Source organism: Lampetra planeri, chromosome 11, assembly GCF_965212315.1.
Source record: "Lampetra planeri chromosome 11, kcLamPlan1.2.h2, whole genome shotgun sequence".
NCBI classification, from domain to species: domain Eukaryota; kingdom Metazoa; phylum Chordata; class Hyperoartia; order Petromyzontiformes; family Petromyzontidae; genus Lampetra; species Lampetra planeri.
In genome coordinates, this window is record NC_136117.1 from 13,573,063 (window position 1) to 13,600,201 (window position 27,139).

A 27,139-nucleotide genomic window follows, 5' to 3' on the forward strand; every position below is an offset into this window, starting at 1 on the left:
CATTTATACTTACGCGATTTAACCCAGAAACCTTCGTTATGAATAATATCGGTCGCGAAAACCTACGGTGTCAAACTGCTAGTCAAATGAACGTTGCCCCGTGGGCCAATGTACCGATCGATTTGAGGTATTTTTTTCTCAGCAAACCGGAGGAGGAATGTTGAAAAAGCGACACAATGTTTGGAGAATGTACATTTGCACGCCGTTTCGCTGGAGATTAATCGCAGTATTTACCATGTGATCACGGAAGCTCATCCCTCGTGTGCCAACGTCGTCGCACTTTTCTCTGCACAGTCAAATCTCCTAACAGGTTGTAAGCTCTCCCAATAGGCTGGCTTGTCGGATAGTCATTACTGTACAGAGAGCGCGATTTACACACGGGTCCTTGGACACAAATTACACGACCATTCTGGTAAAATCAAAGGAAATACATCAACACAATTTAAATAAGAGATATCCAGTGAAATACTGTGTATTCTACACGTAACGAATTCACATGCACGCTCCTGTAAATGCTGTTGCTATTATTATGATTGCTGTTGCTGCTGCTCATACTGCTGCTTCTGCTATTGATGCTGCTACTCTCGCTGCTGCCGCTGCTTCTCTTACTGCTGCTGCTGGGACTTTCTTTTGCTGCTGTTGCTATGACTACGATTGCTGTTGCATTGACTGATGCTGCTGCTGCTTCGGCTGCTGCTGTTGCCACTACCGCCGCTACTGCTCCTGCTATTGCTGATGTTGCTTGTACTCCTGCTGCGACTGCTGTTATGTGGAGGAGGCTCGTGAAGGTCAGCTGGAGGCAGTCGCCCTCCAGCAACAACGGAGGGCAGAGCAGCGACGCTCACAACAACGAGCGGAGCGCAGGATGGGTAAAATGCAGCAAGTTGGTACAGCAGGGGGTACAGCTGGTGGTGCATCTATCAGTCATCTCAGCCAGCCGACCCGTGGCACCTGGGTCTGTCCCGAGACCTCCTGTCAGCGAGCCTTCGACACTTCGCGTGGCCTCAAAGTGCACCTGGCCTGGCACAAGTGCCGTGGTGACGTCACCGTCGCTGAGTGGCGAATGCTGGTTGTGTGTTGGTTTTGTTGCGACTGTCGCTGCTGTTACCTGGTGTTGCGGTTGATGTTCTAGCTGCTGCTGGGTTGGGAGCAATCACCTGGTACATCACGGGGCATCCAGGAATCACTCTGTGTAATATGTCCCAGCCAAAGGGAGGAATTCCCTCCCCCCGACCTCCCATCCCAACCCTCGAGTCTCTGTACCCCCGTCTCTGCCTCTCGACAGCCCGCACTGATGTTTACATGACTCGTGACTGAGTCACACGGCAGCCTTGAATGTGAACTCGTGTTGTTTAGAATGTCAGCCACCCCCATATATTTTGTATCTACGCTATATTGTACCGTGTGCATTATGCCCTTGTAAGCACGTGTGTGTGGAGGATGTGTGTGTGGGGGGGGGGGCAGTGTAGTGGTTAATGTACTTTGCTATGAACTCGGCTACCCGAGTTTGATTCCCGCTCACGGCCAACATCGGTGACAGATCTCTGAACCGGTCCTAGGCCTCTCTCATCGGTCAACTCAACGTGGTGCGTACAGGGTGCGAAACATCAGCATTGGGGAGACAAAGGCGGCCGGGCGTGGTGCTGGCTTCTCACCCCCACGTATGCTGGCTTTAATCGCTGATTGCTAATAGCACTTGCCCCACCAGCATGTTGAAGGCTATATGGGGGAGCGTTGTCTTTGGATGGAGTGTGTCATCGGCACCACCGGAAACCCGATTTCATCAACATGTCATCGTCAGTGACATCATCGTCATCACGAACCTTGCATTGGCACTCGTGCCTCCCTCTCAAAGTTGCCCTCATCATCAGCAGCCATGATCTATCCACTGCTGGATGAATGCCCTCCCAAGCTGTCGTAATCTCTCAAGGGATTATGAATGAAGAGCACCACCACTACCACCACCAAAAAGGCCACCACAGTCGACCACGACAATATACGGCCACAATCATCCACCGCAATAGACATCTACAACAGCACACCGTGACAGCAGACCGGCTGCAATAGGCCACGGCACTAGATCACGGCAACGACGACCACCGCAACATGGACCGCGATCACAGACCATGCCATTGAACTCCCTGAGTCCACCACGCTAGACGACTGGCGCTCAACGCCTGCCGATCAGCGCTCGTGCTGTGATTCACGGGGATTGGCCGCGCACGTGGGAGCGAGAAGGAGCCCACACCGCCTCTGCCCCCCCCCCCCCCCGCGGGAATCCAACCTGAGTTGGATCCAATTAGATCCTGAGTTGAATCCTGAGTTGGATCCTGTGTTGGATCCCCGGCCGTCGCTAACACGAGCAGCGGTGAGCGATTTCGCCTCTCGGGCAAGGCGCAACTTCGCCTGATTCGTTTGGCGTGCTACCAGAGACGCACACAGAGGCTCATATAAGGCAACGAGTGAATGGGCCTGGGCTCGAGTCGCATTCAAATAATGGAAGTGTCTCGCGAAGAAACCGCTGCTCTGACGGACGCGGCTGAGTTGACACGGTGAACTTTTCTCCCACATACTCTTTGGTTCTTTCGGTAAAATCACGTAGGTATAAAATAAAATACCACACTTTTGGGCGGTGCTTGTTGTTGTTTCGTACGGGATTCTATTGGCAGGAGCACTCCCTCGATACCCAGTGGTTCTTAACCTTCAATGGAGCCTTGCGCCCCTTTGATTCTCAATCGTAAACAAAAAAATGTACAATGTTAATCAACACACAGCTTTGATGAAACAACGTGCTGAATTTGTGTTTCGATTATTTACCTTCTAAAACAAATCTGGCCGTGTCCCGCAACCCCAGAAAGGGCATCTCGCAACCCCAGGAGTGCGTGGTGCACGCCAGGTGAAGAAGAAGCAGCACCACTGCTCTATACGATGGGAGAGGGATGCTATCACAACAACACATTTTAATCACTATTAACACAACAACAACAAATTCCAATATAATTATTTCTTGGAAACCTTTGAGAAAAAAAGGAACCGGCCCAACGTCTGAAGCAGGACCCTCTTGACGAAAGAAGCTTGAGACGTTCCTGATTGTAGCCAAGTCAACGTGTGTCTTCCGCCCCTGCGTCAATGGGCATGGGAACACCGCTCACATCAGCTGGCAGCCTTCATCCAGCTGTGGCAATTCCAGTAGCAAGCAATTCCACATTCCCCTGATTTTAGAGCTGGCCAAACATGTGAATGTAACCACAGAAGTTGGGGGAATGTTTTGGTAGCGCCGGTTCTGGCATCCCCGGACACCGTGGTGCGAAAAAGTTGCGTGCGTTATAAATCATAGACGGGTTTGAGAAGCTATCTGAAAAGTGAAAAAAAAATGATATAATTATCGGTTTTTTTAAGGAGACGCAGCCAGCGCTTCGGCAGCAGCTCAGGACCGATTGGAAATGTCGCGGCTGCAGAGAGCGAGGCAAAATGTGATTTGTTTCCAGTTATTATTATTATGAAAGGCTGTTGACCTCCACGATCACAAATCTTTCAGCGCGTGTGACAACAGCCGCAACAACAACAAAATAACAACAACAACATTGATACTTTAATTGTTCACCTATTTTAACCACTTACAAAAGCATTGATGAGTCTGTGGGCTGTCCTGTCTGCAATGATTAACCAATTATGGTCTGTTGTACATTCTCTTCAATCAATAAGAGGTTTTTTGGGTTACATACAGTATTTAGAGAGATAATAGCTATAGTATATATCAAATTATTTCCTGCAAAAGGGGGGGGGGGACGAAAGCAGGTTGGGAGTGCTTTTAAACTATTCAACCGGAAACTCTTTTTCTTAAGTAACCATGCAAGGCCCACTGAGCAATGTAGCTCTTTTTCAAAAGCGACCTCGCCACAAATGATAGCTCAAAGAAGTGGCTTATCATGTGGAATTTTATAGCAGCCAAAAACTCTAAATGCACGTTTCTAAATGTGAAGGGAAACTCCGAGAGAACTGTAGAAACAAATCCACGCGGCCACGGGGAGAGAGAAAATGCTCACTCCAAATACACAGCAGGCGTCAGTGTCTGGATGGCACCCTCGATCTCCTGTATACCTGGCGAGGAAGATAACATCTCGCAAATTCCGGCGGTACGGGCAAGTGGGATTGGGCGGAATGCACGCAGCCAAAAGGGACGATGATCACTGGGGCGAGACCGGTGATGGAATGGCAGCCAAACTCTGGAAACATACCCCAGACGATAATCGCCCGAGTGAGATGGAGCGACAAGATCCGCTCATGAGCAGGAGAAAGATGGATCGCTCACGATCACAGAACCACGTATGATGGATACTTTCATCATAATATAAATGCGGTGTCCGTGTTTTGTTTTGTTTGCGGGCTGAACAGCATTGTGCGATGCCGTTGCATAAATGATGCTGCTGAGATATACACACTCAATATTTATACACACTCAGTATATTTATATTAACAATAATCATTGTGACGATGGTGGTGGTAGTGGTGGTGGCGGTGTGGGGAGGCCATCACGCTACAGTAGACAGGACGTGGATGGTCAAGATGACGATATAGATACATAACTTAACCGGTACGAGCACATATCTATTTTTCAAGAGATTCCTGGGTTTTAGATAAATGCAGCAAAAATAGCAGAGACTTGCTTGGAATTCAATATATATAGACCAACAGACTTACACAGATGCCTCATACAAAGTCGTGTCACTTACACTAGAGATCATTTTGGCACAGACCTACACAGAGACCTATAGACATCCACAGAGGCTCGTATATTTACATAGAGACCTAGAGCATTGCACAGACTTACATAGAACCCCATAGAGTTACGCAGAGAAGAACAGACGCACACAGACCTCCGTAGAGATCAATAGACCACTCCGGCTTCACGTGGACTTACTTGGGCTTACATTAAGACCCATATACTTAGCGACCCGGCACTGACTTACATAATGACCCAGACACTGACACAGATAGATGATAGCCATTTAAAACCAGATCAATATTATTGTGGAGTATTCTGTTGAGTTGAGAATACCCCATCGTGTCGGGGAAAGAGAAAACTGGTCTGGAGTTGTCCGCGCCTAACCAAATGAGGCTGGCTGGCTCAAGCCCGCAAGGCTGAGACACCACCAACAGGACGAAGGGAAACTTGATGATGCTGTAGAGGTTTCGGCTCAGTGATGGAGTTATTTAATTCATTGAGACCATGAGTCTTTTTTTTTATCAAGGGAGACGTCGCTTTAAATTAATACAGGAAAACAGAAAACTCACTCCAGTCATCCAGATTAACAACGTGAAAAGAGTAAACAACGCACAAGACACTTTGGTATCAGTATTAAATAACACATGCAAACAATGATTAATCATCCATGAACCTCGCTGCGTGTACCTCTCCCCCCTTATCTCACTCTACTCCCCTCCACGCACTCTCCTGCCTCTCTCCTCTCATCTCACTCTACTCCCCTCCACGCACTCTCCTACCTCTCCCCTCTCATCTCACTCTACTCCACACACTCTCCTGCCTCTCCCCTCTCATCTCACTCCACTCCCCTCCACGCACTCTCCTACCTCTCCCTTCTCATCTCACTCTACTCCCCTCCACGCACTCTCCTACCTCTCCCCTCTCATCTCACTCCACTCCCCTCCACACACTCTCTTACCTCTCCCTCTCATCTCACTCTACTCTCCTCCAAGCACTCTCCCTTCTCATCTCACTCTACTCCCCTCCACGCACTCTCCTGCCTCTCCCTTCTCATCTCACTCTACTCCCCTCCACGAACTCTCCTGCCTCTCCCCTCTCATCTCACTCCACTCTCCTCCACGCACTCTCCTACCTCTCCCCTCTCATCTCACTCGACTCCCCTCCACGCACTCTCCTACTTCTCCCCTCTCATCTCACTCTACTCCCCTCCACGCACTCTCCTACCTCTCCCCTCTCATCTCACTCGACTCCCCTCCACGCACTCTCCTACCTCTCCCCTCTCATCTCACTCGACTCCCCTCCACGCACTCTCCTACTTCTCCCCTCTCATCTCACTCTACTCCCCTCCACGCACTCTCCTACCTCTCCCCTCTCATCTCACTCTACTCCACGCACTCTCCTGCCTCTCCCCTCTCATCTCACTCTACTCTCCTCCACACACTCTCCTACCTCTCCCCTCTCATCTCACTCTACTCCCCTCCACGCACTCTCCTGCCTCTCATCTCACTCCAATCCCCTCCACGCACTCTCCTACCTCTCCCCTCTCATCTCACTCTGCTCCACGCACTCTCCTACCTCTCCCCTCTCATCTCACTCTACTCTCCTCCACACACTCTCCTACCTCTCCCCTCTCATCTCACTCTACTCCCCTCCACGCACTCTCCTACCTCTCCCCTCTCATCTCACTCTACTCCCCTCCACGCACTCTCTCCGCTCCATCAACCGCAGTTGACCTTCACTCGGTGGGAGGTTCAGTAGCTTGACCTCTGCTACCCCTGGAGCCCCAAACTTCCTCTCCACAGACCTCCGTGCTGCCGACTTCCTGCAACTGTTCAACTTTCAGTGCCTGAGACCTCTCTCCCTCCACACGGCGAGTCTCCTCGTTACATCTTCACTTCCCCGCGATGTCCCCTGTTGCATGCAGCGTCTTGAGACGCGATTGCATGCGGATGCTGCTACACAGGGTGGCTCGCAATTCAAGATTAATTCGGGTTATTTTATTTATTTTAACACTGTCATTACAAATTTTCATTGTTGATTTTTTTCAGTGAATATTTTATTCATTGTCATTATTAATCTCGTGTTTTTATTATTCTTCTTCTTCCTTTCCAGATGACATTTAGAATGGAAAGAAAATTGACCAAAGACGAACGAGTTCAATTCGTTTTTGTGTACAGTATGCATAGGAAATTCCTAAATTAATTTCAAAAGATAATTAATGCATCGTGAATTAATGTTCATGAAAGTTAGCCTAAACATTTGTTAAAATTAAATAACCCTATGCGATTTGTTAAGACAAATATTGCTATCCAATGTGCCCTGGCTTTTGGCCCACCCTCTATACATCAAAAGGTATAAGCATTGAGCAACAAGAGGGGTATTTGATAATTATAGATGAAATCAAACATTTGCGTTTGCGTTTCATCCACGTGTCCTGCGATGTTTCTGTGATACGAGCATGCATTTTACTATTCGTTAGCCACTGTGCGTGCATATTATTGACTAGTGAACGATCACATTTGGCACATGCTCTACGTACAGTATTTAGTTAGAGGTGCAGCCCTCTCATCCCTGGCTCACAGCACTGCTGCCAGAAGGGCCTCCACTAGAGGGAGCTCTCTCTAGAAACCCGCTCATCCGGTTGATTGTCCAACTTTTCCAGACGTCTTTTGGAAGAAATGCGAGTACCCACACTTTGCCCCACCACGCCGTAGTGGACACTGATGGGTGGGTATCAGCAGAGGGGGGTTATAGCTGGAACATTTTCTTCTTGGTTCTTTCGGTAAAGTCACGTAGAATGGAAATAATACAATAATAAAAATAAAACATAATTAAATAATTCTCACGACGTTTCGGCCACAACGCAAGCAGCCGTCCTCAGGTGAAGAACATAATAAATTAATTCTCACGACGTTTCGGCCACAACGCAAGCAGCCGTCCTCAGGTGAAGAACAGGTCTGTCGAGAAGACAGTCAGACTCTGTCTTCTCGATAGACTCTGTCTTCTCGATAGACCTGTTCTTCACCTGAGGACGGCTGCTTGCGTTGTGGCCGAAACGTCGTGAGAATTATTTAATTATGTTCTATTTTTATTATTTTATTATTTCCATTCTACGTGACTTTACCGAAAGAACCAAGAAGATGAATCCCTGAAGTCACGAAAGCTTTAAATCGAAAAAGCTGGAACATTGTTTTAATTGCCACGGCGGGAGATGGAACTGGTGGCCTCTGGATTGCAACTCCAGTGCGTGCTGACATTTACATCACGGCAGCGTATAAGTCATGCTTATATATACACACATATAAATAAACAGGGAAATGTCCGCCTGTCCTCATTTCTAAATAATGAAATATTGTCTCGGCCAAGAGTAATATATCCTCCACCTCATTGATCCATAACAGCGTCGGTTTAAACAGATAAAATGTGAATCGGTTTTGACCTTCGAGGTTTCAGCAGCCATTACCGGCGCTGTTAAACAAATAGTCTTACGTTGGCAGATGAGACACGCGCAGAAGCCGTACAGTTAAATGTGGGGTCCGTCACCCGTAGACTCGTGTTAATATTTGTCCACTGTCTCGGCTTCACAGTGTCAGACGATCGTACATCATCTGCGTTGATGGCGATGGTGGCAACAACAACAACAAAAACACGACTGCATTTTACCGCGACGTAACGTAAAAGGCACTGCCATGGGAATGCGGAATTTCCACCACTGGCTTGGGACTCAGAACATAGACGGTGCACCTCACACGGCTTGTTAAAGCAATAATCCAGTTTTTTTCCGGTGCAGAGGCATCGTGTAACAACCTAGGTATCCATATTTAAAGCATAATTCCGAAGCATGTGAAAATAATAATGATTTGCAGTGCTTTTGTCAATCCACTGCTGAATGAAACTCTCCCCATGGTGTGTGGGTCACGGCGTATGTTTGGGCAGACTTGAGGTCGCTGCTCAGTGCGGTTTGTGATGGAGAGGTCCAGGCGCAGTCCACGTACCACTGGCGATAGCCGTGAGCGGGAATGGAGGTCTGGACACCGGCTCCATAGCGATACGTGTGTGCAAACGAGTCATATCTCTGATTCCTTTGAGAGATACGCGGCCGTGAATGTGCTAACTCGTTTACGGGAGTCGCGACGGAGCCGCTTGAGCCACCGGATCTTATCGCGTTTTTGCTTCTCTTTGCGTATCGCCACTTAAATAGCGATCGACTCAGAATCCCACTCACGTTGTTTCAGGGAACGGGCTCACAGATGATGTGTACATCTTTGCGGAGACGGGGCGGACACACACGGACACACACACACATCTGTTGGCGATGATGCGAGACGTCGACGCGTTTTCGCCACCGCCAAAAACAACAACAACAACAACAACAATTTCGTCGGAAAATAAACATCGAGCAACCCTTTCATTGTGCCCACAGTGGAAGTGACACGATGCCGAACTGTGCGATGCAAAAATCAACATTTTTCATCGACGTTTCCTCCCGGAGGGAGTGCACAAGGTCAAGGGGGCATCGGTGGCTTTGGCCACCGATGCCCCCCCCGCCCCCACCCCACCACTGTGCCATCGCTTCCTGTCCTTCTCCCAGATCCTCGTTTGTTGAAAAATCTCACATCCGACCTTCAAAGATCTGGCCCTGACAAGTCTCACCCATCGCTGCCATGACACGAGGCCTTCCCCTCGCTGCACACGTGCTTCAGTGACTGCCCTTACCATCTCACCACCACAGTCTGGCTTTAGGTCTCCCCCTTGGCCGTCAGCCTCTGGGTGTCACTCGAATGCCTGTTCTGGTGACCTGTCCATCTCCATGCTGCACACACGTCCCGCTCATCATAACCTCTTCTTCTAGACGACATCTACAACGCTCTCCTGCCACATTCCATTCTGAACTTCCAGACTGCCTTATCCTAGCCTCCTTCATCCCGGCACAACTCCCACCCGTCACAAGCTCCTCTTTCTGATTAAAACCGCACGCGCGGCACACCACATCGCCAGTGGACCTGTTGCTACGGCCGTGGCTATGATCTTCGTGCTACTGCAGTCTGCAGACAACCGCAAAACAATATATGTACATCGAGAATGAAGTTCTGAATTTACAGTGATTGCGATTCCAAACTTCCACGGTGCTTATCGGACCATTTAGTGAAACCAAGAGCAGCCTCTGCGCGCGCCTGTATAACTCGGCCAGAGGTTGAAGTTCTCGTCGCTTTGCTAGAAAGTCCTGTTGCCTGGCCCCGTGCAAGTAACACGGAGTCAGTAGGTCACACGTACGGCTCTAGGGAAGGGCAGCTCCGAGGGGCAGGGGCTGCTCACGAGAACCCCCCTTAGTAAACATGCCAACGTTGTGCTGACGTTGGCATGTGGCTGGAACCGTTGGGCCAACGTTTGGTTCCGACGTTTGCCCAACATTTCCCAGGGGCTATGGCGTGGGGACGCACGGGACAGAAGCTTGTGGGTAAAGGGACACAGAGCAGCAGCAACAACGACAACGAGAACGACGACGATGGCAACAACAACTACAACAACAACAGCACCAACGATAAGAGCGTTGTCATGAGCACAACGGGGAACGATCGCGGCGTGTCACGTGACGCCGCGAAATCAATATCGCGACAGCCCCGTGACGGGCACGAGCTCCGGTGCATTATTGATGACCATGAATGATGATGTTGTTGATGGTGATGTTGTCGATGATTAAAATGATGGAGTCAATGATGCTGATGATGATGATGTTGGTGTCTATGATGATGTCGGTGTCGACGATGCTGATGATGATCACGACACTAACGATGTTGATGAGTGTGGTGTAAAATCCAACTTTAACGACGATTAGTACAACATTTACGGTGCCGATGATAACGATGATTACAGCAGTGAGGTTGATGTTGATGCTGGTGTCGATGATGTAATGGTGTCAGCGATATCGTTCATTGCAGCGATTATCATGGTGACGATCGCAGATATTGATTATTACAATGTCGGCACTAAACCAAGCACTGATATAGTCTATACAAGTACAATGCTGTACTCTATGGCAATAGCTATTATAGCCGCCATCATCACGATTACCCCACCGCCACATCACCACCAAATCACCAGTTCATCACCACCACGGCATCACTACATAATCACCACTACATTAGCATCTGTCCACCATATCAATACCACAGCATTACCAACCACATCACAAACACATCATCACCACCAGCACATCAAAACCACATCACCACTGCATTGTCACCACCACAACTCCACCACATCACCACCACATCGCCACCACATCATCATCACCACCACATCATCATCATCACCACATCACCACCACATCATCGCAAGGGCTGAGACGGCAGGGCATGCAGTAAGGAAGGAGGGGATGACTCACGTGCCCAGCACCTCCTTGAAGTCAAATATCTGCTTGATGTCCTGGGTCTGCTTCTTCCACGAGGGTCCCTCTTCGGCGTCTTGAGACATGGTCGCGGTCTTGCAGAGCCAGGCGGCACCCAGCTCACCGGAGATCCCAGAAGGTCGCGTCCCCGCAGAGCTGGATCGCTCCCCGCGTGGGGAAGACGATGACTCTCCCGAGGGGTGGACGAAGACTCTCCCTGGCCTCTCCCGATCGCGACTCTCTCCTGCCTGCGTCTCTATCGCCCTCTTCTCTCTCTCTCTCTCGAGATATATCTACAAAACGCGAGTGTCTCTCCTGCTATGACGAGTCCCTTGGCTATGAAGATATCCTTCCCTATGCAAGTCTCCCCGGCAAGTCTCTCTCTCAAACGTGTAATTGGATATCTGTTCTATTCAACCGTCTGCTGTATGCGTCTCTCTAATGCACGAGTATCTTTCCTCGGAGGATCTCATGTGATTCTCTCTTCTCACAAGGCTCCCTCCCGTAATGAGTTTCTATCTGTCACCTCCACGAGTCTCTCCGAGAATGGGTCTGATCTGAGTCTTTCTACAAAGCCAGCCCCCTGCACACGAACCCTATCTCATATGAGTCTCTGCTCTGTAGCAATCTATCCTCCAAGTGTGTGTGTCTTTCTGTCCTCTTATCTTAGACGTCTCTCAAATTCGTATCTCTCTTTAGTGCCGATTATCCCTTCTATGCGGGGAGTCGCTCTCAGGTACCGGTCGATTCTTTCTGTCTGTCTGTTACACACACACACGCACACGAGTATCTCCCCTCCTACACGAGTCTCAACCACTCGTGGAGCGAGAGAGAGAGAGCGGTCTCTGTCTCTCTGTCTCGGAGAGCCGAGGCTGTCGGCTTTCCGCGCTTGACGACGCCAGCGGTGGTAAATATACACGAGCGGCGGATTTTAAAATATGTCACGTAAAGACTTCGATTTTTTTAAAATACCGGCGAATGGCATAACAAACTAAAAAAAACACAAACACCAACCACGCGCTGTCTTTAAATTAGAACGAGGCTTGTGATAATGTAGCGATAACGACGACTATTATTACGACGACGACGACGATGATGATATTCGAGACAATACGGACCGATGTTGAACCGAGCTTGGGGAGTGGTCGTCGGCTGCTAAACGATAGAAGCACTGGGCATGTACCTGCTATGCGCCCTGCGCCGGTCTATGTGTCTCGCGCGAATACGTATGTGCACACATACACGCGCAGCACAAGGGATATCAAACACGGCGCTCGATGCAAGACAGCCCGAGCAGACGCGGCGAGCCTTGTGGTGCGAGCAGCGGCGATGCAAGCCGCCTCTGCCTCGCTCGCTCCCTCCCTCTCAACGCGAACGCGGACGGGGAGGAGGAGAGGGGAGAGGAGGAGGAGGAGCGGGAGGAGGAGGGGAGGAGGGAGGAGGAAGCGTCGATTTTCAGGAGCGGAACATTGCACACTCACAACTTGCTACTCCCCCCGCCCCCACACGCCAGCACCCCCACCCATCCACCAACCACCTCGCCACCCCCACCCACCAACCTTCTCCCCCACCACCAACCCACACTCGCACTACTGTGCGCGTCCGGAGGCCCATACATGGGTCAGATCGGAGCCAATTCATCATCATCATCATAAGCAGCAGAACCAGCAGCAGCAACGGCGTTGCTACCATCATCAGCAACATTATCGGTGACATCACCAATCATTTATAATGTGTTCTTCACGGCAATTGGTCTTAATGCACAAACTAATCACCATTAAATTGACGAAATGAATAATATTCTTTACACGTTCCGGCAATAATACAGGAGGCGTTCAGGCGTTCAAACACCAAATGGACACCTATTGCAAGGCATCAAGATACCAATCAGGATTATCACAATACAACAGCCGCAGCACATGGAGTGTTATCCCCTGGGTTTTCGTCTTCGGTGACAGCTGTTTCCTGCCACACGCAAACATACATCCTTCACGAGACTCGCTTCAGGGTGTTATCGTCATCACATAACGGCATTCATTCGATAAATACACACAGCCACATTTGTTTAGATTGTGAATTTATGTTTTTTGACTCGTGCACAGTGGTGTGTACCTAACTATACTGTGAGTGCATCTCACCGGAAATTGAGTCGTAGCTCTAAAATGTACACGCGATTATTGCTAACTATTAATTTACGGTTAATTATTTTGAATGAAATGTTTACTCAATCATCTCCGTATGGCTATCAAGTTTATCAAGGTGAATGTATCGGCCGTTCACACGTTTACTGTATGCGGTGTGGACCTGGTTTCCGTTACCTCAACTGGTCTCATCTGCATTAAATAAAAGATGACCCCGACGTACGCCGAGATAACTCGTCGGTTTAACCAGCCCCATAACGCCTTTCGCGCACGCGAGCCAGCCCAGCCAATCTCAAACAAACCATCGCAGTCTCATTGTCGGTGTTGGATGAATGAGGATGTTTTGTTGCATTGTGCGCTCCCTGTTGTCGCCGCCGCTGCTCCGTCAACGCGTCTCTCGCTCTGTGTTCGCACGCCACCGCCTGTTTAACAGTGGAGCTCGCCACCACGTCAGCCGTTCAGCACCACGGAGAGCGGCAAAATCTCGTCGTCTCGCCCGCTCGCCGTTCAGCACCACGGACAGCGCGCGGCACTTTATGTCAGCCGATTAAGCATTCAAGCATTAGACCTCCAATCGCTTCAACGATCAGATTTGTCCGTGGCCCGCAGAGCAGTAACTGTCCCGGCCCTGTGATCCGGGGATACGGGCACGTCACGAAACAACGTGGCCTCGATTCATTAAAAATGTGGCGCCAGAACAGCTGTGCCGATTGCTAATCAGTGTGCCCCCCTTTGCCTCCTCCCGTTACCTTTACCGATAGCGAAGTCTGAGTCTTTCCTTCGTTATCGAAGGAGGCTCCTCCTAGACATTCGATCTGTCAAACTTTCTGAATAAAGCCCTTTTAAATTCCACGGTGAATGTGGGATTTGATGCCTGTCTACCACGGTCTCAAGAGTGAAATCTTATAGTGACGTTTCAAGCATTGCTCCTTCATTATCGAGGTGAACACAAAAGCCAAGAGATATAATGCCATTTGAGAAATAATGTTGCCGTGTGAAGACTCAAGTGACTCTAAACTGGAAAAGTATCGGCAGTTTTCTAAGAGCAGATATTGTGTAACAAAAACTTAACGAAAAAAAAGCTACTATTTAAATGTATATGACTTGCACATGACAAGCCACTTTAGGTGAGAAACGTTGACTATCCACACTCAATGGTGTCTCCCTAGACTGGTCTTCATCTCAGCTCTCCCTTGCCAGAGTTATCATCATCATCACACTAATTGAACAATGTTTTAAATTCTGCGAACAGCTGCATAACTATAATTAGTACGCCAACAAATCGACAGCGCAACAAGAATATACATTTTTCAAAAATGCACAATGGATATTTGAGAGGGCCTGATCCGGCCTGGAGAGCTGAAAAGACGTTCCATGGAGAACACATTCCTGCGGAGGGAGCTGGTAGGAACGTTGGGTGGCTCGGTCAATGTCCAGGGTCAACGGCGGCGTGGTGTATTCTGCAAATATGCCCGACTGTGAGGGCGGGCACAAGCCGGCGTGAGTAGGTTAAACGTTGAGTTTTATAAGGGCACCACGGGGTGACCAGCCCCTCTCCACCCAGCCCCACCCCTCCCACCCCCCACCTAGCCCCACCCTCCCCACCCAGCCCCTCCCCACCCTCCCCACCCAGTCCCTCCCCACCCTCCCCACCCAGCCCCTCCTCACCCTCCCCTCCCCACCCAGTCCCTCCCTCCCCACCTAGCCCCTTCCTGCAAGACGGACGGACACAATAATCCCCTGTGGGCTGGTGTAACCAGGAGGATCCTACCAGTAACACTTCTCGTGTCACTACTGTCTTCACATCGTACACAGGTATTCAGCACATACGAGGGAGTGCGCCATCAATGAAACTTTATTGCATACCACGCACTCACAAATAAAATTACCACAAGGTACTTCACAAGTAAAAAATAACATCACAGCACATCAATACAATGTAATTTACACAAAATAATGCAATGTACAGTATATACATTTGTTGAAATTCGGACACGGTATGCCGGACATTATAAATACATCTTCAGCCTGATTAAAAACAAACCGCAGCAGCTTCCTTATCAGATGGTGTTCATGATGCACTCCACATCAACACGTCGACCAGCACACGCTGCACCACGAACACCCTCCTGGCAGAGACACGCGAACAACAAAGGCGGCTAAAACTCAGACTTACGAACCCACAAACCCAGCCTGCTGTGAACCCATAAACGTGGGCTAACAGCGCATGTTTGCACAAGGCGAGTGAGGATTTGCACGCCCACTCACCATCCATCCCTTTCATAATCCATGCGTTTCAACATCTATCCATTCGGCAAAACGGACGGCAAATGCAGGCGTGACAACAGCAGCGAGGCAGCTATTAGAAGACACCCGACCCACCGGCTCTTGCGGAGGTCACAAATTCATCAATAGACATTCCCTTCTCAGCACGCACGACCCCAAAGTACATCGGGAACACGCTGCTTCTCCTCCCTTAACCGCTCTCTCTCTCTCGCGACCACATCCCAGGCGGATAGACATCAGCGCCATCCGCTAATGAGCCCGCCTCTTGATTAGCGGCCCTGTTGTTCAACAAGGGGCGCCGCGTTAATGCCACGCAGCCGCCCGACGGGACGATCGCGGACCACGCGGACGGGGGGCAGCCAAGACCCCCCCCGCCACCCCCACCCCGGCCGGCTCGCGGCGCTCGAATCGCTACAAAAGGCGCGCGGCGCTGAGACGAGGACACTCAGTGTCACATGCATTAGCGATGCTCGTCTTTATACCCGTTCCTTACCGACCATCACGATTCTCCCATACGCTTTGTTCACGCCTAGCACCCTCGCCCCCACCCCCTCCACCCCCATTTGAATATGATGGTGTATAAAAAAAGAAACTATATAATGATCTTATCTTGATTCTGAATGCACGTGTGTTGGCTTGAAAGCGGCCAGAAAGCACGTGATTTCAGAAGCTAAAGCAGGTTTGAGTCTGGATCGTGCTTGGATGGGTGATCACCGTGTACCCCAGGTTTGCTATCGGTGGCTTCGGCGCTACGTCGTGGGGGGTAGCAGAGGGCAGGGGAGCACAATCAATTGTTGATTGGGCTGTATTTTTATGCTCATGCTCCGATGCCCACGGCCTTTACCAACCTACACTGAACAGCGTCAAGTATGATAAAATTACTCCCACGACCCTCAATCCAGCAGTGGATTTTACAGGCTTCAAGACACCCGTTGTAGGCTGTTTGCATGACAACTTGGTGCTATGGGTTGAGTATGCCCTCCCATAAATTACGAGTGTGGTGCAATTTTGAAAAAAAGTTGTGTGAGCCTATAGTCTGATGGTCTCCACATATCAAATCTAAAAAAACAAAACACAAACGTACATTTCCCAACCAAAAACAAGAAACCACCCACATCTTCACGCGCATTAAGGACGATTAATTCCACCGCCTTTAATATGAGAGATGCCACGGGCAGTTCGTGAGCAAGTGCACCGTTCTTAATGCTCACGTCACAATGCCCGACAGCACTTAGGCTCTGCATGAAAGGAGGCGTTCCTGGTACTGTCACATCGAGGTGCAATAACCCATCTTCTAATGCCCATTAATGAATTCCCCCCTAGCAGTATTACAACAAAAAACCACACGGCCCACCGTCTCAAGCCTCTTCTCCGCTCCCACACAATGAGTCATCCCACCAAGGCGGTTTTCGTGGCTCGGAGCCCGAACCGGCAACCAGTCGATTTATAATGCAATCCGTTACCCACCAACCTGCAACTCGTCTCGTTAATTGCTTACCTTACACCGTCCCAACACGTCCATTTGTAGTGTCTTCCAACGGAACGAAGATATGATCTCCCCTGTCTAGTTGACGTGAATAATGACCTTGGCTCTAATTCTCTAGCGTTCAGGGCAAGGAATTTCCTCTGGCATGTTGCTCGCGTGGAATAATTGGGGTAAATGATGACTGCAGATTGTGGAGTGAAACTCAGAGCCGGCATTCCGAGTTTGTTTTTCAGGTAAGCCATCAGATGTCAACATTCTCAATTGATGTAGCATTTATTGAAACACATTTTACACAAGCTTAAAAAAATAAACAGCAACTTGATGCATTAATAAGACAATGTACAATGTGAATTTATACAGCGTGGACATGTGACTGAATCTCAAGACCCTGTAGAGCAAGTGAGCATAAACCATCACGCGAACTCCGGTCCATCCTCGAAGTGGCGGGTTTTGGCCAACCATCACTGCATCGGGCACTTTTAGATGCGCTTCTGCGGCCGTCTGGAACGCTCTTCCTTCCAATATTTAGAAGCCACTGGAACTGTAGACTTTTAAATCTCGATTGAAAACGAATTTCTTTAGAACTGCTTTTTGTGTTTGTTGTCCTTCCCCCGCACCTCCGATTAGGATGGTTGGCTACGTACGGCGCGGAAGAAGTTCAAACGTACATAAATATTTAATTGGCAGTCGGTCATAGGTAAAGAGGAAGGTCTTGAGCCTTGACTTGAACAGGGAGTGGACTGCATGGATAGCAGGGGCTATAGGGGCAGCAGAGGAGAATGAACATCACTCAATTTGGCAACACAAAACACAATTTCCATACACACATAAACAAGTCCCGTTGTGGATATTAGGCCACGGCACGCGTACTTAAATCCATCGCGCACCAGGGCAGCTCGCCGATAAACGCCCACATTCGCCACCCTCCTGGGGGCCATGTTCTCCTGCCGGGGGTCACCGAGCAGATTTCCCTGAACCCATACATCGTGTCTATCCTCTCGCCATCATCGCCGCGTCGTTATTGATGACAAAAACAAAGTGCCGACCACTCGGCTTCTCCACTCTGGCTTGCATGCAACATTCCTAAAAGAAATGGAGGGGTAAGCCACATTCATAAAGGTCCTTAGGCCACGCTTAAGAGTGTCATCGACAAAGGTCAGCGTCTCCGCTGCAGTGTGATGGTCGCACCGAGATGAAGAGCACGTGAATTCTGGCCCATATTTATTTATTTGGCAGGAATATGTTAACACGTTGCGGTGGGCAAAAGCACGTTGAGGAAAACAATGCAACAAGAAAATAAGTCCCTAAGGCCACATGGGGAAGGCACTGAATGACCTGCTTTGGCTTTATGGCGGTCAATGCGCGAAAGATCTAATTAACGTCGGTTTGTGCAAAAGAACGAAAGACGTTTACACAGAGACATAGAGACATTTACAGAGAGACACAGAAATACATTTACACAGAGCCAGGAGAAAGTCCTCTGGGGCAAAAGAACAACCACAAAAGAACATCCCGACACCATTGGGAGGATTTGGCGGACGAGAATGCTCGTGCGTTGGTCACGTGCCCTGGGGCTCACGCGGCGGCTGGTCCGTAGCAGGCCGAGTGTCCAGCTCGACGATGCGATGTCGCGCTTGCGCCGCCGGCTTCTGGCTCAGGCGCAATCTCGGCATCGCCGGGAGTCCTTCCCCCCCGTCCGCCGTCTCCGAGTCGGATGAGCTCCCAGACGAGCTGCAGTCTTCCTCCTCCTCCTCCTCGTCCGTGTCCGAGTTGTCCCCCCCTTCAACCAGGGAGATGCTCTGCAGGTAAAACAAAAAAATGAACCGTAATGGTGCATCATTGAGTGACGTACGGTGGCGGTTTATACAGGTAGGAACAGTTCCACACTGCCCACCAGGGATTATTTGTCTGTCTGTCGTGCATAGCCCCTCCCAAACATGTACGCTCCCAGATTGCTTGAAGTGCATCACGTGACCACGAGCCAGCAGCCAACCAGAGGTGCGCCCCTCCCAAACATGTACGCTCCAGGATAGGTTGAACCAAGTTCCTACCTGCCCACTCCGAAGGAACGTGTTTTATATTTGCGATGAGAATGAAAAGGCCACCAGCATTCTCAAAGGATAATTTTAATACGCATGTAAACAAGTCCCATTGTGGATATTAGGCCACGGCACAATTACATTTGCGAAAGTATGAAAAGGGCACCAGCTGAATGTGTTAAGTCATGATCAACTGTGATCTTCTGATTAAATAATCGAATAAAAAAGCACTCTCGGCCACTCCAGATCCACGTGATAATAATTCAGTGACTCATTGCACTTCTGGCATCCTCCAACTGGAACTCGGCCACATTAGCAGAGCAAGTAGGTTAATGTTTAATATTTACCCTGTCCCGTTCCGAGACGTCTGCAAGTTGCAGGGCGGGTCCCGTTCACCGCCGAATCTCGGAACACGCCAACGGTTCAGCGTTAATTTTATTTAAAGAGGCAAAGCGCCGTTTATTTTTTTAAAGGCACTACACTCGCTGCAGGAACTGTACCGACACGACCGCACACATAATAGCTGGCGTCAAACTGTGCCACCCGCCCTCCTGCACGGCCTTTAACTTCAGATTCCGTTCCGATGACGTACACCTACGTCATCGGAATGGGAAAGGATTAAAAAGAGGCCTCTACCGCCATTGCAAGGGCTTGCCCAGCGGCACGTCGACGCAAACCTTTGACGGCTCGCGCGACGACGACGTCAAGGGCCCTGGGCGGCACACGCACCATCTCGATGACGCGCTCCTGCCCGTCGTCCACATGCTCGATATCGAAGTGTCCCGCCGGCATCTCCTGCACCTGCCTCTGCAGGACGTCGTTGGCAGTTGCCAGCTGAGGCAGGAATTTCTTCACCTGGCTCAGCGCTGGGAAAGCGGCAGCGGAGAGAGTGGCAAGGGGCGGGCGAATACGAGCGAGTCGGTGGTATTCTACTCCCAGATTAAACAATTGGTTGGGTCGTTGATGCTGCGTATACGGTGGAGCATTTACGAAAACAAAATTTACGTCATGTTTTAGTTCAAACTTGCGGCTTACGCACATGCTTGTTTTCATAATTCGATGGAAATTTTTAATTAGTTACCGATTATGCCGTGTCACGGACAAGTGCACAGATATTACGGCCTGACGAATGTCGTCAGCATCTTTAATAACCTAAAATAAAAAATAGATCTTGTAGGCAGGTACCTAGGCTGTGCATCCCATGACCTCTCGTGAATATAAAAACACCTTAATATAATGGTTGGGTGATGTCTCCGTGCTAACATATTAAATCGTATAGAGAACGAGACTTCACGTTGCTGTAACAAGCGTGCGACAATGATAAACTCATCTTCTCATTCACGAAGTGCAAAAAGCACAGCCTGGGGACATACAGAATCATAATATATATTTGTGCTGGAGGAATCTGATGCTATAAAGCTCTTTTTGCTTGGACCAAGTCACTCTATAAATAGAAAATATTACGTCTTCCGAAAAAGCGATTACCTACAATGCAGCCTTTTGGTAAAACCACCACTGAAAACAAGGGCCTCTCCAGACTGTGTGGGTCATGGGGTTATTTTGACCATACTTCACCATTCTGGCCCGAACTTGTTGGCGAAGTTGGGTAGCATAGATGCGGGAGCATAGAATCACAACAACGCATTTAGCCACCCTGCTCTCTGCTTCCCACAATGCAGCACCGCCACCGCAAACGCATGGCAACCCGTCGCGCAGGGCGACCGTGCAGAATGAGCGGACATTTAAATTCTACTTGTCTTTACTTCTACCTTTAGGTGTCAGCAGAACGTACAGCAGAGGGAGTTCACTCACCGCAACTGGGGGGCAGACGGCTGGTGGTGCCAGCAGCCCGAGTCCTTTGGGCCAATCTGGGGTTGATGAACAGTTGCTTGGGAATGACTGCACACGGGACAGAAATAACAAGAGAATGGAATATTACAGTACACATACAGCTCTTTTGGCCATCTACTGCTGGTTGAAGGCGGATTTTGAGCCACTGCAATCTGCTGCCCACAGCGCAAACTGCCAGGAGCTATTGACACCTGTTTAATGCACTGCTGGATGAAGGTCAACCGAGGCCGTTTCAGTCACGGGGGTTGTTTGACCATACTTCACCACGCGGGCGAGTGATGGGGGGTGCTAAGTATCGGTTTAAAAATCACTCACCAATGGTGACAACCATGGCTGGAAATGAGACTCTGGTTGCTGGGTTCATAGCGGAGTGTGCTCATCACTGCGCCACCACTCCGCTCAACATATCGTAACTACTCCACGCCAAATGTCCGAGCAACCATTTCATGAAGCAGCAACAAGTCAGGGCGCACCAAATGTTACAGTCACTACTTTTGGTCTAAGTGGGTTACCGCAAATATTAAACACTCGACACACCAGCTATCATCACTATAACACTGAGTGTCCAATTTTCCGTAAACTGTAAAATAATGTAAAAGTTTGGCTTTTAATTCAGAGGAAGCCGGATTTACTATTCGTAAACTTCAGTCACATTTTTACATTTATGAGGAAATAAACTTAAACAGGTAAAATCGAGCACAGCTTGAATATAGGACCTTCATTATTCTACCTTTGATAGCAAACATGAAATATCATAGTTCCCAGAGTGAAGGGAAAAATCCGTTTCCATAAAAATGTTTTAATATAATTGTCAGCAAAGTTCTATATTGCCAAGATGAAAGGACATCCAAGTTCTGACCGTAATGTAAAAGATTATCTATGACGTAAACGCTTCAGAAAACAAAGTTAATATGTGAAACCTTATAGATTGGTTTAATTATTATTTGACATAAAGTACAAAATGCTGCCAAATGGCAGGTGGAATATTTTTCTGGGCGGTTCATGCAAAGCAAGCTTCAGCCAACAAGTCAATTAAAAATAGCAATTGTAAGCAAGTTTAATTACACAGGGTCTGTTAGGTAGCTCAAAGTTGAAACGATTATGTAAGAGTGTGTAAACAAGAACCGATTAAAATATATATTAATACATTCATATCCTTATGGTGTCTCGCATGAGGACTTCATATGTAGAGCTTAGCTTTAATCTCAAAATTGCATTTTCGCAAAATTAACGCTTTTGTCACATAGGTCACGGTGGCGAGATGTTAAATATTTCGCCTGGAATACGGGGAGGTCGTGGGATCGATCCCGACCCTGACGCTTGTATATTTGGAGTTTGCGTGTTCTCTTCATGGTCGCATGGAATTTTTTGCGGGCGCTCCGATTTTCCCCTCCACATTTAGGAACACGCATTTTAGAATATTTGGCTGCCATACATTTCCACGTGATAAGCCACTTCGTTCAGCTATCATTTGTGGTGAGGTCGCTTCTGAAAAAGAGCTATACAACTCAGTGGGCCTTACCTGGTAAAAGAAAAAAATTCAACAAGGGGTTTTTGGGATGCCAAATGAATGTTTAAACAGCGAGACTGATGGTGATCTACTTCGTGAGAAGGTGAACTAGCTTGCCAAAGAGCCATTTCATTGTATTCCCGCAGCTGTCATTTGATGGCCGCTCTCTGCCGATGTCCTAATCCCAAATTTGGACAAAAATGGATGAAGTTAAAGTGTCTTCAGAAGTAAAATATAAGCGTACAAGAGAAAAACCCGTCTCCTTGTAACTGTTCCTTGCCAAAGGCAGGGCTTGTCAATGTGTTCTCACCTGGTAAGAGGGGCAGCATGCGACAAAGCTTTAATCACTGCCATTAAAGACTGAATCTCGATTGGATCTCACCTAAAGGACATTTCAAGAAAACCTTGAAGGGTTCTCATATGGTTAAATTAGAGCCATAAATCACTAAACCTTTTCCACTTAAAATGTTATCTTTTCGATATTACTCACGAGCATAATTTAATTGCTTCAGATTATATGTGCTACTTTTGACAGTTGTGTATTGAAATTGTAATTGGGTTTTGTAATTATTTGTATTTTATTTTTGTAACTCGGGTTTTCTCTTGAAAAATGTACTTTGAAAGTCTCAATTAGCATTAACCCAGTCATACATGAAGTACTCATACTCTTTGGTTCTTTCGGTAAAGTCACGTAGGTAAAATAAAATAAAACACGACGTTTCGGGCGCAACACAAGCATCCATCATCAGGTGGGAAAGCGTGGTCTGCTGCTGAGGCAGACTGTTTCAAAATGTTTGAAATGTGTGTAGCTCAAGGGTTATAGGAGGCCGCTCTCCTATCTTACAGCTACATGATTATTTCTCAAATTCACATCACTAGCCCCGGCCACTTCTTGGGCTACTCCCATTTCAAACCTTTTAAAACAGTCTGCCTCAGCAGCAGACCACACTTTCCCACCTGATGACGGACACTTGTGTTGCGCCCGAAACGTCGCGATTGATTTTATTTTCTACCTACGTGACTTTACCGAAAGAACCAAAGAGTATGGATTGCTGCAGTCACGAAAGCTTCAAAATCAAGAATGCAGTACTTGGACAACGTTTTGAATCTCAGCTGGTTATATGCATATTAAATAAGGTAATATTTACAAAAGGAATTTAACCACAAGTTGCTCTGACAATAGTTTAACAAGGACGTCAATAACAAGAGACAACTTCATCGCGACGGGGTGGGTCGCACCTCTTGAAGGATGCCAAATAAGTTAATGAATCACAAGCCGTGGGTCTCGAATGGTTAAATAAAGAACGTCAATAACAAACATAACGGATCTCGTTCTGTTTTGTTGACGAGAAAATTAAATTCTAGATTTGAAGTTTTCGTGACTGCAAGGGTCCATACTCTTTGAGTTTTTTACCGAGAAAATTTAAAGTCCCACGTGTTAAACCAAATCTAAATTGTAAATGTTGCGGGTTCACTCTCCAACACACGGGTGTGCCCAACTAATCACGAATCGGCACGTTGTGCGTCACGTGACACACATTGGCCGTGTCGTCGGTGGTGGTGGCGGGTTTAACGACACATTTATATTCTTTGGTTCTTTCGGTAAAGTCACGTATATAGAAAATAATAAAGTGAATACAAACAAAAAAAACACTAATGTAGACTGTAACCTGGTTCTTAATCATAGTGAGTGACACATTTATATTAACGCGATCTAACCCCCCCAAAAAAATCAAGAAATGTTAAGGGAAGTCAAAATAATGCGCCTCAAATTATCGCGGATAGGGGCCGTCCATAAATGACGTCACGCGATTTTGGACCCCCCCCCTTGTCACACGGCGTCACAAAAAGTCAGACCCCCCCTCAAATATGACGTCACAAAGATCTGCCCCCACCCCCCAAAAAAAATAAAACATGCTTCAAATCGCTTTAAACTATTGTCATTGTAGTGCGTATTTAATGTGCTGCTGCACTCTGATGTTGTCGGAGAAAACATTTATTAAAAAGTATATTTAATTAAGTAGAACGTGTTGTCTATATTTATTTAAAGTTGCGCATTTTGATGCGACGTCACATTTCTCAAGCCCCCCTCGTCACAAATGTCTGACCCCCCCCCCTAGGTGAGTTACGTCATTTATGGACGGCCCCTTATAAATCTCAACGTTCATCCTACAAAGTCCCATCACGAGGGAGAAACACAAACAAAAACACGCTTTTTAAATTTTGATTTAAAGCTTTCGTGACTGCAGGGATTTGAAATCACTTTTTTCAAATTTTCTTGCTGTGGATTTCACACTTGATGATGATTGCTTGTGTTGCAGTCGAAACGTCGTGATAATTTTTTATTGTTTATTATTTTTATAATTTTATTATTTCCCTTCTACGTGACTTTACCGAAAGAACCAAGAATATAAAGACACGTTTGTTTGTTTTTAACTCAATTCCCCTGTACAAGAACCTGGGTAGCAAGGCGTATGGGTTGACACGTGTGCTTGCGATTAATGAACATGCACAACCCAATTATCAAACCGCTGCCGGACGAGAGCCTTCCCCTCCACTTTGATGCGAGTCGTGCGTGCTAATGACCATACTTCACCACGCATGGCCAGTGCCGCTTGAAGGCGGTCGACAACAGTCGTTGGGACCACAGAAGTACAGTACAGCACACCAATGGATGTTTTCATACACTGCCCCCCAACATCGCCTACCACCCCTGCTTATTAGAGTTGACGACCGCCCATCCGAGCACTATCCAAGCTCACTCCTGCTTAGCTCCCTCATGCAGGTGGGTGACGTAACACGGCGATTAAGCAGCGAAGATGAAATGCAGACAACCGTGAACGCACCAGCGGCATATCTGTGCGAATTAACGACTCATAGAATTCGTGACTTCACCGTGATTTGAGCGTCTGAGAGAACACGGGCATGGCTGACTAGTTTCAAGTTTTCATTTATTAGGTATAGCCCTGTGAGCCATTCGGCTCTTGAATCGGGTGCAACCGCAACAAACAAAAAACATGAACAAGAAAACATCTTAAAGTGACTATGTGCAAACAGAAAATCCAAGAAAAGACAGAACAATATTGCAGAAAAAGCACCGCACACCAACGCTGTGTGCAAAAATCCCAGTGGGATGCAAGTCAAATAACAACAACAACCACAAGACAACTTAGATTAAGGCCATCAGTCTAACTCTGTATTACAACAAACATGGCCAGACCATCTTCTTGGTTCTTTCGGTAAAGTCTCGTAGAAGGGAAATAATAAAATAATAAAAATAATTCTCACGACCAGGTCTGTCTCCCCGACATACCTGGTCTTCACCTGCTTGCGTTGTGGCCGAAACGTCGTGAGAATTATTTTATTGGTTTATTTTTATTATTTCCCTTCTACGTGACTTTACCGAAAGAACCAAGAAGATGAATCCCTGCAGTCACGAAAGCTTTAAATGGCCAAACCAAAAAACTTTTCGAAAATCACCAAAATAAAGCCATGGAAGCAATGACTACAGCACCATCATCATCAGCAGCCTCCGCCACATCGCACTGCTCGCTCGCTCACCAGGGCCTCCCTTGACGCCGAGCAGCTCACGGGACACGGTGACGCCTCGCCTGGTGTTGGCGTGGCCGGGAGAGGCTTCACCATCACCACGCTTCATCCCATCACCAACATCACCACCACCACGCTCCATCACCTTACCAACAACATCACCACCACCACGCTTCATCCCATCACCAACATCACCATCACGCTCCATGCCCTCACCAACATCACCACCACGCTTCATCCCATCACAATCATCACCACCACCACGCTCCATCCCAACACCACCACCACGCTGCTTCTCGGAGGCCATGACTCCTGCCGGGCGAACCTTGAACTCTCCCCCGCGTGACGTCCCCGCTTGCAGGCCACGCCCCCCCTCGCCATATAAGGACCACGGAGGCAATGTTTATTTATATTATTATTTTATTGATTACATTTTTTGTTGTTGTTGCAAATAGCGTAACATGAACTAAATGGACACGTGATTCGATAACACTGTGGCCCTAGCAAAAGGTAAATATATTGACACCGATTCAAAAGTTAATTGCTGCTCATGTGAGCATTTAACACGGTGGGCAAATCTCCCCTGTCGCCAGCCCTGAGCGAGTTGGTGGAAATTCCACATTCATATGGCAGGGGGCGAGCCTCTCCTACAGGGACAACCACTGTTGTGGTACTTTATTCGTTTTAAACACATCGGAGGGAATTAAATTCACAACCTTGCGATTGTAGCCGGATGTTTTTGCTGGTGTTAATGCGTTTTATTGTCACAGTTTCACTGTTAATTAAATCCAGCTCAAGCCCTCGATATCAATTCATACTGAGAATTTAAACTATAATGACGTCACCCTACCGACAAAACCACGCGCTCAAAACATGACGTCATCCAACATCTTGCAACTATGATGTCACAGCGCCCCCCCCCACGCACCCCTAACCCCACCCGCCACTTCTCCAACACCGCGCGGTTTACATGACGTCATCTAAACGGCAACGTATCCGCGAGACGGAGCCCGACGTCACGCGGAGATTTGGCGAGCGCGTGCCGCGGCCTAAAACGACGTCATCCAATAGCTTGCTGTGACGTCACGCGACGCTTTGCGCTGCTGGGGTGGGGGGTTTGTTACACGCTGCGTGGAGGGGGAAGTGGGAGGGGAAAGTGGTGC

The 27,139-nt window shown here is 48.2% G+C and overlaps 2 protein-coding genes across 2 annotated transcripts in view; both read right to left on the reverse strand.

The window, feature by feature from the left end:
* Nucleotides 1–12,480, reverse strand: part of LOC144721347 (calcium/calmodulin-dependent protein kinase type 1D-like) — a 60,106-nt gene extending 47,626 nt beyond the window's left edge. Inside the window, exon 1 of the mRNA XM_078598906.1 lies at nucleotides 11,112–12,480. Coding sequence (XP_078455032.1) covers nucleotides 11,112–11,200 — 89 coding nt within the window. The 5' untranslated portion in view covers nucleotides 11,201–12,480. The remainder of the gene's footprint in view (nucleotides 1–11,111) is intronic.
* Nucleotides 12,481–17,281: 4,801 nt separating this feature from the next.
* NOPCHAP1 (NOP protein chaperone 1) lies at nucleotides 17,282–26,318 on the reverse strand. Its single transcript, XM_078598907.1, has 4 exons — nucleotides 25,989–26,318; nucleotides 20,879–20,965; nucleotides 19,796–19,932; nucleotides 17,282–18,826 (listed from the first exon to the last, which is right to left on the reverse strand). The coding sequence occupies exons 1-4, from the start codon at nucleotides 26,281–26,283 to the stop codon at nucleotides 18,587–18,589; spliced, it is 759 nt and encodes a 252-aa protein (XP_078455033.1). The 5' UTR covers nucleotides 26,284–26,318; the 3' UTR covers nucleotides 17,282–18,586.
* Between the last annotated feature and the right edge of the window lie 821 nt (nucleotides 26,319–27,139).